This window comes from Squalius cephalus, assembly GCF_949319135.1.
Source record: "Squalius cephalus genome assembly, chromosome: 3".
NCBI lineage: Eukaryota > Metazoa > Chordata > Actinopteri > Cypriniformes > Leuciscidae > Squalius > Squalius cephalus.
The window spans coordinates 58143518-58159039 of NC_137124.1; the positions used below are offsets into that span (position 1 = coordinate 58143518).

The 15522-nt window shown below is 38.2% G+C and overlaps 1 protein-coding gene across 2 annotated transcripts; it reads left to right on the top strand.

The window, feature by feature from the left end:
- The first annotated feature begins 293 nt into the window (after window positions 1-293).
- Window positions 294-10806, top strand: drd4b (dopamine receptor D4b). 2 transcript variants are annotated; one of them, XM_079866678.1, is made up of 4 exons: window positions 294-788; window positions 1735-1847; window positions 4433-5028; window positions 10243-10806. In XM_079866678.1, exons 1-4 carry the CDS (start codon window positions 540-542, stop codon window positions 10443-10445), a joined length of 1161 nt encoding a protein of 386 aa, XP_079722804.1. In that variant the 5' UTR covers window positions 294-539; the 3' UTR covers window positions 10446-10806. The 2 variants fall into 2 exon arrangements, with proteins under 2 accessions (XP_079722804.1, XP_079722805.1); XM_079866679.1 differs by lacking the exon at window positions 294-788 and adding an exon at window positions 1584-1657 and having other exon boundaries at window positions 10243-10757.
- The last annotated feature ends 4716 nt before the right edge of the window (window positions 10807-15522 follow it).

Consider the following 15522-nt stretch of genomic DNA (forward strand, 5'->3'; position numbering starts at 1 on the left):
ATTGGACTTTTTAAGTTTAGGCTATATCTCACAATTCTGAGAAAATATGTCAGAATTGCAATGTATAAACTCGCAATTGTGAGATAAAAAGTCGCAATTATCTTTTAAAATGTTTTATTCTGCGGAGGAAATAGCTTCCATACCTCTATAGCCAAAGCCAACATGCCTACAAATAAAGTGGGTGTTGTTTAGAGATATTTCCCACTGTAAGCAGCGCCACTGACTGATCGCCTGCAACGGAGTCTCTATTGGTTGCGTGTATTATTGGTCTTTTTTCAACCTCGAAAACTTTCATTGACAGCAGTTTACATCACATGAAGAGCAGCGCGCGACTTTCCCAGATTATCCGACTGTGTTATTTAAGGAGAGACAGCAGATTGAGCGACAAACTCAGACTCAGAGCTGCTGATATACAGTAGATGGCTCGTCTACTGACTAACACAAGATGAACAGAGATGGACCAAAGCGGACAGGACAACATGAGACATTTATGAAAAGTTCCCCAGAAGAAGAAGCCGTTCTCGCTCGGATCAGGAACGATGTCTGTGAACAACACCTCGAGCTCGAACATCAGCTCTCTTCAACCCGAGGTCTTTACGCACAATGTTCCGGCTCTCGTGTTCGGGGTTTCGCTCATTATTGTGATCATTTGTGGAAATGTGCTCGTCTGCCTTAGTGTTTACAAGGAAAAAGCCCTGAAGACAACGACTAACTATTTCATTGTGAGTTTGGCTGTGGCAGATCTGCTGCTGGCAGTTTTGGTTTTACCCCTGTTTGTCTATGCAGAGGTAAGTCATGCGTTTGCGTTTATAGAAGTTCATTTTGTTGAAGTCAGCATGATCCAAACATGGTTCCGCGGTAAAACTGTTTTCTTAGGTATAGGCTACTATTTTAGTCTACAATTTTAGTACAACCATTTATCACCATATTTGTAAGGTCTGTTGTATTAGGTTGATGTATCAGTATGATCACTGAAATATAGATTATCAGTTTTAAATTGTGCAGTGTGAAAGACTAATAATTGAAGATGTGATTGTATTATAATTCATTATATTAATTATTTATTAAATAACTTATTACTTTTTTGAGTAACTTACCCAACACTGTGTGTAGTGTTAAAACGATTAATCGTGAATAATCACATCTAACATAAAAGTCTGTGTTTATATAATATATAGCCTATATATACAAAGGAGAGGGTTACATTAAAAACATACATTTTAATATTAGACTTTACATTTTATGCATTATGTCTATGCAGGATTTAATGCAATTACATAATAAGTAACTCTAATTAAATTAAAGAAAAATTAATAGTAATCCCTTACTTTTTTAATGGAAAATAAATTAAATTACTGTAATTACTGAGTAATGCATTACACCCAAATATATTTACACACACACACACACATACAGTATATACATACATATATTTGAAAAGTGTTACTACATAGGGTTCTAGGTAACTTCCTCTTTGATTCTCTTTCTCTTTTAGTCCACTTATCTTGTTATCCTCAAGTTGCCCCCACGTTAAATCAGTCTAGTTGTTAGGCTCATTAGATTAGTTTGACTCGTTTAGAGAATCAAGGGCAGTCCGAATGTCATCTGTCTCAATACAATTGCTTTCCTGTTTGAAATGAATTGCAGGAATGAAGATGTAAGGAAGTTTGCAGTTGTTTTCCTTAATTTATGCTAAATGCTCATTAATACTCTTTTTGGCATCTGTCTTTCCAGTTTCAAGGTGGTGTCTGGTCATTGGATATGGCTCTTTGCGATGGACTAATGACCATGGATGTAATGCTCTGTACAGCGTCTATATTTAACCTCTGTGCGATCAGTGTTGACAGGTTTGAATTTCCCATCATATTGATATTGCATAGCATTGCTTTTCCAGAGGAAAGAGAAAAGTTGCTTTGGGAGCCTTGAGGCATTTTCTCAAGAAAGAATGTGAATTGCATAATCAGTTTTTAGCATATTATTTTGACCTAATCAGGGTTGCTGACGCAGGTCATGCTGGTTCATTCTTATAGTGCGTAAGACCATGTTTCAGCAAATCAGTGAGTGACTTTATTAAAGAAAGTTGAGATTAGCATTATTCTCTAAACCAGTGGTTGTCAACTGGTGAGTCGTGACCCAAAACCGGACCACAGGTCTGATCTGATAGCAGAAATATAACAATTCTAAATTTAAATAATAAAATGCATCTAACATAGGATAACAGAACAAATAAGCTTAACATCTTGTTGATGTCAAACACAAATTCATTGGCTACTTAGTAGAAGCTAGCCAAATTAGGCAGATGCTAAACCATGGTTGCAAGTTAAAAATTCTAATTTATTTATGTAATTAAAGGGCTAGTTCACCCAAAAATGTAAATTCTGTCAGTAATTTCTCTCCTTCATGTTGTTCCAACCCCGTAAGACTTTCGTTCATCTTCGGAACACAAATTAAGATATTTTTTATTGAATCTGAGGTATTTAAATCTGCGCTGTTCACGTAGTTTATGCGCAGCGCAACGTCAGAACGTAGGCTCACTATTGGCCGACACTGGTCATGTGTGTGATGCGTGTGATGTTGGCCAATAGTGAGCCTCCGTTCTGACGTACGACACAGAAGCGCTGCGCTGTTACACTACGTGAACTCACTCTGAGAAACACAGAAGAAAATCAATAGTTGAATTAAGTGGGTTTTTTTGTTGTTGTTTTTTTGCGCACAAAAAGTATTCTCGTCGCTTGATAAACTTAAGGTTGAGCCACTGTAGTCACTTAGACTATTTTAAACATTTTCTTTCTTTCTGGGCCGGCAAGTTTCAATAACATAGAAACCTATGAAGGAGTGAGACAGCTCTCAGATTTAATCAAAAATATCTTAATTTGTGTTCTGAAGATGAACGAAAGTCTTACAGGGTTGGAACAACATGAGGGAGAGTAATTACTGACAGAACTTTCATTTTTGGGTGAACTAACCCTTTAAACCTTTTAAGTTGCAAACATTGTTTGGTGTTGTTAGGTTTACATAATAAAGTTGATCATAACATTAACTTAATTTTGTGTGCAATTTAAACAGAAATGTATGTAAATCGGTTTAAAGTTGCAGTAACTTGATAAAATTGTCTTGATAACTTTGGAAAGGACTGGGATCTGAACTGGGTAGTGAGAATAAATGTTGAAATTAAGTGTCATTTTATTAGTTTTTAGTGAAGGGAAAGACCTGCTAGTGTTTAATGCTGTTATGTTTGACATTAAGGGTGTGTTCATATAGTTATAGGTATAGTTCGTTTTTTTTGGTTCTTTTGGTCCGAACCTAAAAAAGAAAATGATACATTTAGTCCTGGTTTGCTTAGCATTCACACTGTCATTTTTAACACCGAACCTAAAGAAAAAAAAAAGAAAAAAAAAAACTAAATGGCTTTTATGGCACATATTTTGCAAAAACAAACATTCAAACCAATGCTGTGTGCTGGACCAAAAGCGTATGTGTGTACATATGATGGTATTTTGACTAGATGAGAACTCGTGAAGAGCTTATGAAATGTGTAACAGAGTCAAAACAGCAGCAAGAATCCTTCCATCCTTTTTAGGGTGGCATCTTGTGACATCACATCCTGTTTTTGGTTCGTTTAGATGTCTTTGGTCCCTGTTGCATTCATATTTCAGTCAAACCACACCAGAGTTTGTTTAGAAGTTTAGAGTTTGTTTTAATCCAACCAAACATGCAAGTGTGAACACACCCTTAATAGTGTGACTTCATGAAGTTAAAACCTACATTGACTCTATAAGCAATGACTGAGCTAATGCCAGTCGACAAGTAATATCTTAAATTTTTACTATGATAGCTGTGGATTTGAACTGAAATACATAAAATTGGCTCCAGTGCTACAACTCAAGTAGTTAGTGTGACTTATTTTTTTGAGTAATCAACTTAAAAATTTGTGTTTATGTCACAATTGATTAAGTTCCTCTAGCTCAATGTAGTTTGTTGTTTGAAGTACATAATTTCATTCGAAGCTGTCATGACTCAAAAAGATTGATGCAAACGAACGGTTGCATTGTTATTTTTGTTGAGCCAACACGTTATTTTTAGAGTGTGGGTCTTAAAGCAAAACCAGTTGAGAACCACTGACTACAGCGTTTGGCTTTGCTGTGATTATGGCTCTTCGGGTACGTTTACACGATAACGATATGCTTAAAACGGAGAAGTTTTTCCTTTCAGTTTTCTACGTACATTGTCAAAACAATCCCCACTGAACCCATTTTCAAAACCCAAAACGCCGTTGTCGTGTAAACGAACGGCCAAAACGCATAAAAACTTTTACGATTTGAGTTGAAAACGGTGTCGTGTAAACAGCCCCCTAGAAGTCTTTATTTATTTTACATCTTTAAAAATATCTTTACGTCCAGATGGTAAAGTTGAATATGCATCATTTTAACAGGTTTATAGCCGTGTCCATACCGCTTAACTACAACAGAAAGCACGTCGACTATCGGCAAATGGTCTTGCTCTCTGCGACGTGGCTCTTGGCGCTGGCTGTGGCTTCTCCCGTCATCTTCGGGATAAACAATGTTCCTCAAAGAGATCCCAGAGAATGCAAACTGGAAGACGACAATTACGTGGTATATTCGTCCGTCTGCTCCTTTTTCATCCCGTGCCCCATCATGCTCCTTCTGTATTTTGGGATCTTCCATGGTTTGCGCAAGTGGGAAGAAGCACGTAAAGCCAAACTGAGGAACAGTATTCATGCTTGCCGTAGTTTACAGCATGCAGCGGTTGCTGCCGCTCTCCCACAATTGGGATCTCTAACAATGTCTCTGCCCCGGGTCATTGAGAGAGATCTGGCCCAGTCCAGTCTTGAGGAACTTGATGACTTCAAACCGCCCGTTTGCCCTTTCCCTCCGGAGTATAAAAACAGCCCCATTCAAACCGTGGCCTACACTGCCATTAAACACGGCCAGCCAACTCAGCGAAAGAAAAGGGCTAAGATCAATGGAAGGGAGAGAAAAGCCATGAGGGTTTTACCTGTTGTTGTGGGTAAGTGTTGAAATAATACTTCTGTGAGTGTTTGTTTGTCTGTCCTGTTGAAGTTGAAAGTACTTACTGTATAATTAATGGGATGTGAGCATAGACTGCAAAAAAATATGGATGTGACGACAATGACGTCACCCATAGGTTTCTGAAGAGCGTTATTGAAGCCCAAAGTGGGCGGAGCCAGTTGTCGCCATCTTGGCAGCGCGTCATTCCCGGATAAACGAAAATGGGCAAAGATTAGCTGAGGTGACGTGATGCTAACAGACAGCAGACAAACGGCAACCTTCCTATCTCTCTCTTGAATCCAACATGGAAGTGACTTAAACTGCAATTCATTGACTGGCCACACAGGCTCCAAAAGAGAGTCAATTCCATAGACCCCCATGTTAAAATGCCCAACTTTACTGCAGAAATAAACATGTTTACAGCCTGGTACAAAAAGTGGTTTTGTCTATATAGCTAATTTTGCCCTTCATGACAACTGTGAGGGGGGTGAATTTTTTATAACTCATCCATTTAAATTATATTAAGTCTTAAAGTTCTGCATAATTAAGGGTGTGGCCAATTGACCGTTCGCAAAGACCCGCCCTCCTTAGTTACTGTCGCTATGTCCGACAAGCTACGCCGTTCTCACGCCACACCATGTTCTCACGCAGTGAAAAATACATCGCGGAGCAGAGAGGAGACTGACAACATGCTGACAGACAGGACAGAGCAGGTTACTTTTTGGTTACGTTTGATATTAAACATATTAAACAAAGTCTCACCTTTCAAATTTGGTCATTTTTTAAAAGAAATTTAAACATTAAATACCGTTTTGTTGCTCTTTAATGTGCCGTGACAGATCGCTGTAGAGTCTCAGTTCACGAGCAGCTTTAACTGAGACTCTACAGCGATCTGTCACGGCACATTAAAGAGCAACAAAACGGTATTTATTGTTGTTTACAATAATAGGAATGTTGTTTTAACCACGGAAAGGCGTCAGTACACTCCGTTTTTCAAGTTCAAATCCTCCTATGTTAATCTACTAACTATCCTAACTGCTTTGTCGGACAAAATGGCGGATGGCGAAGTATGATTGGTCAGATCACCTGTCAATCAAGCTCCCTGTGAAGGGTCAATTGAGTGACAGGTGGATTGCAGCTGATGTCACTACTAGACGTTTGTCTGCTGTCTGTTAGCATCACGTCACCTCAGCTAATCCCGCCTCTTTGCCCATTTCCGGTTATCCGGGAGTGACGCGCTGCCAAGATGGCGACGGCCGGCCCACTTTGGGCTTCAAAAATGCTCTTCAGAAACACTACGGGTGACGTCACGGACACTACGTCCATATTTCTTTACAGTCTATGCAGCAGACAAACGGCTAATAGTGACAGCAGCGGCAATCCACCCGTCACACAAATGGCCCCGTCCCTAATTATGCAGAATTTTAAAGCTTAATATGATTTAAACGGATGAGTTATAACAAAAATCCACCCCCCTCACAGTTGTCATGAAGGGCAAAATTACCTATATAGACCACAACCACTTTTTGCACCAGGCTGTAAACATATTTTTTATTTTTTTCTGCCCTAAAGTTGGGCAAATTAACATGGGGGTCTATGGGATTGACTCTCTTCTGGAGCCGGTCTCTAGTGGCCAGTCGATGAATTGCAGTTTAAGTCATTTCCATGTTGGATTCAAGAGAGACACCGGAAGTTTGCGGAAGACTTTAAAATACAACTTTTGAGCTTTTATCACTAAAGCAGTCTAATTAGTTTGTGGATGTAATTATAAATGTCTAAGCTTTGCATGAAATTGCCACAGAATTTGAATTTCCCTGGACTGGCGCACAGATAAAACCAGGCAAATCCCTCTATCCAATTATGATGTCATGGTTCACCTGGTGCCTTGACCTCATTTCTGGGACACCATTTGTTAACATAGAGACATTCAGCAAAGACTAGAGTTGCATTTTACAAATCTATTGTTGTTGTTGTTGTTGAAAATTGGTTCACTATATCACGTATTCTGAATATAGAGCGCATTAGTGCCGTTGATTCTGGAAGATTCAGAGACTGACATGTTTTGCTTGTCAAAAATGTTACATTCAGCTGTCGCAATTTTTTTTTGAAAAACCCATAAAAATGCGTTCATTTTGAAACCCATAAAAATGCACATCCTATTGTAAATAATAGTAAAAAAATAAAACTGCTGTTCCATTATTACCCCTTAGCAGATTTTGACTCGTATACAAATATTTACGTATTTTAAGAGCGCAAAAAGATCATCATTCGCAGTGCTTCATGGGAGTGGGCGGAGCTAAACAGCTCTTTTGGTGTGTTTTGCCTGTTTCGACTCTCTGATTGGTGGAATTTTCTGTACAGCATCTTGGCTAATGTTGTTTTTCACCACAAATTCCACTATCAAACACAATTATTTTAAGAATAAGTTGAAATAATGCGGGCTGACGGCATAAACAGAAGAAAATACCATTGATTAACAACTTAGGGCTGTCTTTAAAGGTTCATGAGTTAACTTTAAAAATCAATTTCCCAATGGAGAAAATAAATTGAGTTTTTACTTCTGGAACTGTTGCACTCTACTCTGATTCCTATCAAGGGATAAGTATATTTCTATAATCCCAAATATTATTATATATTATTTTATTAGGCCTATATTATATTACATAGGCTTTCTTTGTTCATAGCAGACATCCTTGAAATATAATTTTACTTAGTTTTACTTAGTTGACCTCATTTTTACTTGATTAGAAGAAAACCTAAATTGATACTTTACTCAAAAATGAAAATTCTGTCATGATTTACTCCAAACCCACATGACTTTCTTTTTCTATTCTGCAGAACATATTTTGATGAATGTTAGCCAACATTGGACCCTATTTACTTAAAAAAAAAAACAGATATTCTTCTTTTGTGTTCCACAGAAGAAAGAAAGTCAAACAAGTTTGGAATGACATAAACGTGAGTACATAATGATGGAGTTTTCAATTGTGGGGGAACTATCTGTTTAAATAAAAAGTGGCACAGCTTACCCCGCTATATTTCTAGGACATCCTGAAATGTTTGTTGTGTTCTGTTAGTCATCAGACAATATATATCATATTCAGACAATGTAAAAAAAAAAAGTGCTTTATGTGGTCAAATCCTAATGAACAGTTCCAAGTCGAATTTGGAATATTATGGAATGTTGGAATGTACACGGTACAAAAAACATGGAGAAACAAGCGATAAAAGCATTGCTAATACATGCTGTAATCTTATTAAAAAACACAATTTTCTCAACTTTTCAAAAAAAAAAAAAAAAAAAAAAAATTCAGGGAAAGAGTTAATATGTCTGAATATGACCCGGTTACTGGTTACATAAACATGTCAGAAATTACTCCTTTAAGTAACAAGACATTTTCCATATTTTCCGTGTACAGTAGAGGAATGTGTACGTTTTCACCTCCTCATGAGGATTTAAAGGTTGGGGGGAAGTGATAACTTTTCCAAAGATGTAAACATTTCTTGCATCACAGAAACATGCAGTTATGCTGATGATCTGAAACTTATTTTAACTCCATTACTGGGTATTTATAGAAATACCATTAATATACTTGAATAATTCAGCAGAGCAGAGGCCACTGGAGGAGCACATTAATATCCATAACATACATAGGTTGATTTATATGTGCAGCGTTTGTCCCGCGTTCTTCATAACATTTTACTTAGTTTGGTCGCTTTCGCAAGAGATTCTTATTGCATAATGCAGAATGAATGAGCGTGATTTTGCAGGTTTCTGGGTTATCCTAAGCTTTCCAGAGCTCTTAAAGTCATTCTTGAATATTTTGAGCCCTGGCTGCTCATTTTTCTTGCTTTATCAGAAAAGAAGCAGGACTCTGACCACAACGTTCATGTTGTCGTCTAACACAGAAAATTATTTTCAATTCCTTCAAGCTTGTAAAAACAAACAAACAACCCATTTACAGTAATGGACAAAAGGCATTCCAGTGGGTTTAAAAGCAAAACTGTGCAACACTTTATTTTAAGGTGTCTGTATTACAGTGTAATTAATTATACATTTGAGTACTGAGTATATAATGAATAATGAACTGAGTATATAATGAGTAGTGAATAATGAACTACAAGTACTTACTATAGGGTTATGGGCTGTGGTTTAGGGTTATTTGCATGTAATTATGCACAATTTATAGTTATTGCTACACTGAGGAAAAAATGGTCTAGGATTTAACTTTTTTTTTAGTGTATAGTAACTACAAGTAACATTTTACAATATACGTAAAATATATTTGTATACACTTTATGTAATGCTAAGAAATGCACCAAATGTCTTGTTTCTTAATTCGACTGATGATAAATATGTGATGCAGTTTTATTTTAGTTTTATTACTATGAATTAGCTTTTATCTTTGTATTTTTTGTTGTCATGTTAATTATAGTTGAATTTTTTGTAATTTCGTGATGTGCTTTTTTCATTTTATACATTTTTTCAGGTTTAATTTCTTTTTATTTCAATTTCACGTGTTTGATTCAGATTCAGTCAGATGGTCAGTTTACACCCAGACGGTGCAACTTACCCATTGACTTGGATCAACTTACCTCTAACCTGGGGTAAATTGAGCCACATAAACACTTTTTTTTATAGGAAAATATAGATGTACTCTGATCATTTAAAAATAATAGGAAACATCCTGAAATTTCTTTAGATACTCAAGGTTCCATATTTGGTGACTGTTTTGTCATAGAAGTGAGGATGTGACAGAAATTGATTCATTTGTGACAGGACAATGCATCAAAAGAATGTGTGCGTCACCTAGTGGCTATTTTACTTCAGTTTTTGTGATATCAACTTCAAATTGGGGACACAATTTGGTTAGACATGTGGCTTTAATTCTATAGCAATATTAGAGTCTTCACTATTTTATAAAATATATATTGTATTTAAAAAAAAAAATGTTTAGTACAGTGCATTTGCTTTACAGTAAATTTCAACTTCTTTTCACTTCAGCAATAATCTGCTGAGTGTTTTCTGTCAAAAGAGACCAACCTTTGGGTAGTGCATTTTCACATCAGTGCTCAAAAAGCGACCTGACAGTTAACAGGTTTATATTTCATTTTATTTCAGCTTTATTTCAAATACCAGAAATGTTTCTAGTAGTTTTAGTCTTTAGTTAAAGATAATAACCCTAATGTGATGTGTGATCTCCACCTGCAGGTGTCTTCCTCTTCTGCTGGACACCGTTCTTCGTCGTTCACACGACTCGAGCCCGGTGTGAGTCCTGCCACATCTCTCCAGAGCTGATGAGCACCGTGACGTGGCTGGGTTACGTCAACAGTGCTCTCAACCCAATCATCTACACGGTCTTCAACACCGAATTCAGGAAGTTCTTCCGAGGATTTCTCCCCCGCTGCTGCTGACATCCACCAAGCGCTTCATAACCCCATCATTTATGCTAAAGACATTTGTTCTTGAGTGGAACTGTTTTATTTTGTTGTTTTGTGTTAATCCTGCCAGTACTTTCTTTGTGCCTACCATGTACCACATCCATATTTTATACATAGTGGACTTATTTTCAGTAGTGCCTGGAACATTTGTGCATCATTTTATAATGTGCCATGCTCTGTTAAATTATGCCTCATTCCGAATTAAGCTAAGATTAATGATATAAAATATATAACGCATTGCATATTTTAGATCTGTGACGTGTTTTTGCCCATAAGAAGGATTTTAAATAAATAAAAAAACACCCACAATATACAAGCCCTCATTCGGCACTGCATATTTTGGTACATTTGATTTTTGGTAAAGCCTTTCAAATATTCTGTAGATACCTTAGAGCTTTGAGTTTGGATTTCATTCATTTGAACTTGGAGCTGAAAATTACTATAAACAGAAATGTGTGATAAAACCACTAGACGGAGGTTTGAAACGGGTTAAAGCTTCTCTGTGAAGGTTCAAAAACATCATTAGAAAGTGTCTAATGAAGTTCCAGAAAAGCCCTAAGGATTTGACCATTGGTTTCTAACCTTGTAATCTTCGAGCTCATCATCTGTGCGCAGTGAAAGAAGGATCAGACACCTAGGCAGAATTCTCACGTGTCTCTCTTTTTTTCCCTCTCTTATTGAATTATAAATAGAATGTCTGCATGATCAAGTGCAGCTTCTCCAGTATGCCTGACGCTGGCATTTCTTAGAGAATTAAGAATCACCAAGATCTTGTCCTTTCCAACTATCCAGCCCTGTTGACCTGTATCTTCCAAAAAAATGTTACTTTTATTGAGTAAAATGTACATGTATAGATTAAACAGAAAACTTGAGATTAGCTGAGTGTCTATCCATCATGGAGCTCTCCTTCCTAACCAAAACCAGTCTATGGTCTTTACTTTTAAAATAAAGCTTCCAAAAAGCTTCCAAAAAGCAAGGGTCTGAAAGCATGATGCCAAATGAGAACGTTCATTTAATTTGCTGTGATGCCATTGTAAAACCTTTCTAAGTTCTAGGGTTCTTTAAGGCCGTGACACACCATCCGACGTCGAAGAACTAGTGGCGACGAAAGCTGAGTGTGTTGTCTTTTGAACACATCGCAAAGACTATAGCCCGACTGCCAACTAGCACATGCGTTCGGCGCCTGATGTAAGGAAATAACTGTCTATATCAGCAGGTGTCAATAGTCTATATTTGTTATTCAAAAAGGAACACCGATACTAGGGCTGCAGATATACAAAGCAGCTCTTGCTTACCATTATGAATATCAATAACTCATGTAATGAAAATATTCATGCATTTGAAAATTTGAAAGCTCAGCTAAGATTACTTGAAATTAGAACAGCCTTCTGTCTATGTCGTCTTGACTTCTTTGCTCGCTTTCATCACTTTCGCTATTTTTTCCTCATGCACTGTTCGCTAAACTGAACAGCCAATCAGAGTTCTCTCTCTCACTGACACCCCGATGCTGATTCAACATTTTTTGTTGACGTTTTTTGAGCGTCGGCAGATCTAGTTTTTTCGGTGTGTTCCGCTCTGTTGGCTCGAGTCTAGTCGGACTGTTGGGGTTTATTTTATTTTTTTGGGCCGATTCAACATGTAGAATCGTCGTCGGTGCGAGAGATAACTCTGATTGGCTGTTCAGTTTAGCGAACGAGTCAGTGCACGGGAATATGTGCAAAAGTAGCTGCATTTCCATTACAGATTTGCGCAAAACTTTTGCGATATTTTTGTCGATAAAAAACTATTGCGAAATGACGGCGTTTCCATTAACCTATGTTATGTGACTAAAACATCATTTTTCTCACGACAAGTCATTAAAAATATCATGGCAACAGATGTTAGTAGGTTTACGTATATCGCAGCCACCGCACTAGCTATTATTATTAATGGAAGGAGCCGTAGGCGTGTTATTCAAGCATTAATGGCAAGTGGCACATATGAGGTGTTTCTGGGAGTTTCTCCCTCATTTCTGCTTCAAGATCTTGATTGTGGCATTTATTTATTGTTTAGAATCCATTATTCCTGTAATTCCTTTGTCTTTTATGAGTTTAATAAAGAACTCTGTCTCGTCTTCTGTCCAAACACAACGCGCCTTCTTTAAAGAATGATCGACTGTTACGTACGTCAGGTGACCTGTGAATGCGGAAAAACTGTCTCCATTGCAGTTTTGCGAAATATTAATTTTTCAAATTGCCTGAAAAACCGCCACATACGAGCGTAAAAACATTTTTGCGCTATATGGGAGTTTTTGCGAAATTGACGCATTTCCATTGGACGTATTTTCAATGCGCAATTTGAAGGGTAATGGAAACGCGGCTAGTGATGAAAGCGAGCAAAGAAGTCAAGATGGCACAGACAGAAGGCTGTTATAATTTTACATGAACTTACCTAAGCATTCCAATGCGCAAATATTTTCATAACATGAGCAGAGTGGAATTAAAAACGTGATCAGCATGAATGATATTCAAAACGGGAAATCTAAGTATCGTCCTCCCTTTTTGAATGACGAGTACAGATAAATATATCTGCTTAAATAGACGACCGTCAGCTTGGTGTGTCGGCCCTTACGGCCCCGATATACTCACTGTGAAGTTCAGTTTCATTCTTCACTTAACTAAAATGAATGGGGAAAGATTTGAAATATGTAACCAGCGGTTTACTGTTAGCAAACATCCCAACAGCACCTACTCCGCAGAGAGCGCCATTTAGATACGTATGTAAACATGTGCCACGCGTTTTCCTTTCCACAACAAAAATACACACACAACTAAAATGACAGTGATGAGAAAACAGCAGTTAAGAAAGCATCTGATGTGGATACGTTTGCACGAGCTCTGCGATTCAGCTCTCCAGTCAAGTCAAGTCATCTTCATCTATACAGCGCTTTTAACAATGTAGATTGTTCCAAAGCAGCTTTACATTGATAATAGGAAATTAAAGTAACAGATTGTTTTGGCTGTACAGCAGCTCTAGAATAAAGTTACTGTCCAGCTAAAGTTACTTTTGATTGATTCACTTCCGTCACAACGATCATTAGTTATTAACTTAGGGGCCGCTAAAACGACAGCGCTCTAACAGAAAACCCTTAAGTTCTCTCTACGCAAACTTTAAAAATGTGAACCCGTAAGAACGCCGATGGCGTGCACATGCACATTACGAGTTCAGTCTATAGACCCCTTTTCAGTTGGTAAACATGGTGACGTTTTTTTGTGGGCGGAGCTTAGGTGGAGGCAGAACGATCCCTCTGGCCACTTCACTAATGTTAGTGTGCACGTTTTGTTTGCTTGTTTTTTAACAGTGACTGGAGAAAATCCGATTTTGTCTTAATGTGCAAGGTCCAGGACCGCGATTGTTATTTGCAAAAGTTAATTTTAACGGACGGAACCAGATTGTCTGAACCGTACACGCTCATTCAATGGATGGACGATCTGACAGGATTAACGTTAACGCTATCTCCGGTTGAGTGGTCTGACTTCTACACCTACCCGATAGAGAAACCGAGGGTAAAGAGAAACTGAGGGCATGTCAATCTTTAGATGCCTATAACTATGTGCTGAATGGTCATGTAAAGACTTGTGTGGTACGATCCGCAGTTCTGCCTAGCCAGCACCAAGAAGACGACAATGTAAAGAGTGACATTACGGTGCAATTTTAATGATATTAATATTTTCTAGAAATAAAAATTCCAGATACAGCATACTCATTTTTCATCGATTCTTGAACCCAACAACACAACAAGATGACATTTAATAATAAAAATAATAAGTTAAGCTCCTTATTATGTAGCCGAATCTGTGCTGGTTTGTATTGGCCACCTCCAGTTTTCCCTTTGTTTTGCCTCCAGCTAGTGCCGTGACGTAACTGTGACGTCGGCGCAAAAGGGGTTTATAGGTATGCGCGTTTGAATATATGTGCGCAGGCGTGTAGTCCTTCCCTACAAACCAACCCTCAACAAACTACTTGTCTGGCCTTAAAATTTATAATACAGAATTTTTATCGCTTCCACGTAGCCACGCAAACCGGAATTATCCTGACAACGCTTGATCTGTAGAGAGGTAAAGGGAGGGAAGGAGGCCTTCACAGGGGAGATACTAGTTGACACTTCAGGACTGCGTTGTCGTCATGTTCAGGCGCAGGTCCTTCATCAGATCTGGATACGGCCTGAATCCGGCGTACTGCGGTAAACCTCGGGATAAACAGAGAGACTAAGGCTACGTTCACACTGCAGGCTGAAACGACCCAATTCCGATTTTTTTGCCCCTATGCGACCTGTATCTGATCTTTTCATGACAGTCTGAACGACACAGATCCGATCTTTTCAAATGCGACCCAGGCCACTTGGGTATGTGGTCCCAAATCCGATACATATCCGATCTTTTGAAATGCGACTTCAGTCTGAACGGCCAGGTCGCATGTATCCGACCTGCACGTCATTGATACACGACAAACGTCATAATTCTGCGTTGAAGTAGTCGTCGGTTTGAAAACGGACTGCATATTCGTCGAGCTGAGGTAAATCTGCCGAACGGGTCGACCTTGACGAGCCCGTTAATTAAAAAAAGAAATAAAAGCCCACGGCCACCATTATGATATATCCAATGTGAATAAGAGTAGACTAACGTTATGTTAACTTATTTGTGCTGATATTAGATAGGTCAGCGGCTGCTGTCTGGCTCTTGTGTAACGGTCGCTGCGCGCGCTCGTGTGTTGTGTGTGTGTGTGTGTGTGAGTGAATCACAGTTAGTTGAAGTTTAGCTACTTCCGCAAACAACAAGTGACGTCGTTGACCGTTGAGTACTCTTCTGCGCATGCGGGTCACTTCTGGGTCATTTCACGTTCACACAGGAGATCACAAAAGGTCGCATTTAATTGGAAATGTGAACGGCCTTGCAAAAAAATCGAATTTTTTCAAAAAATCGGAATTGAGCATTAAGCCCTGCAGTGTGAACGCAGCCTAATATTAGCATAGACGCCATTCTTCTTATGATGTAACGAGTACATCAGGATT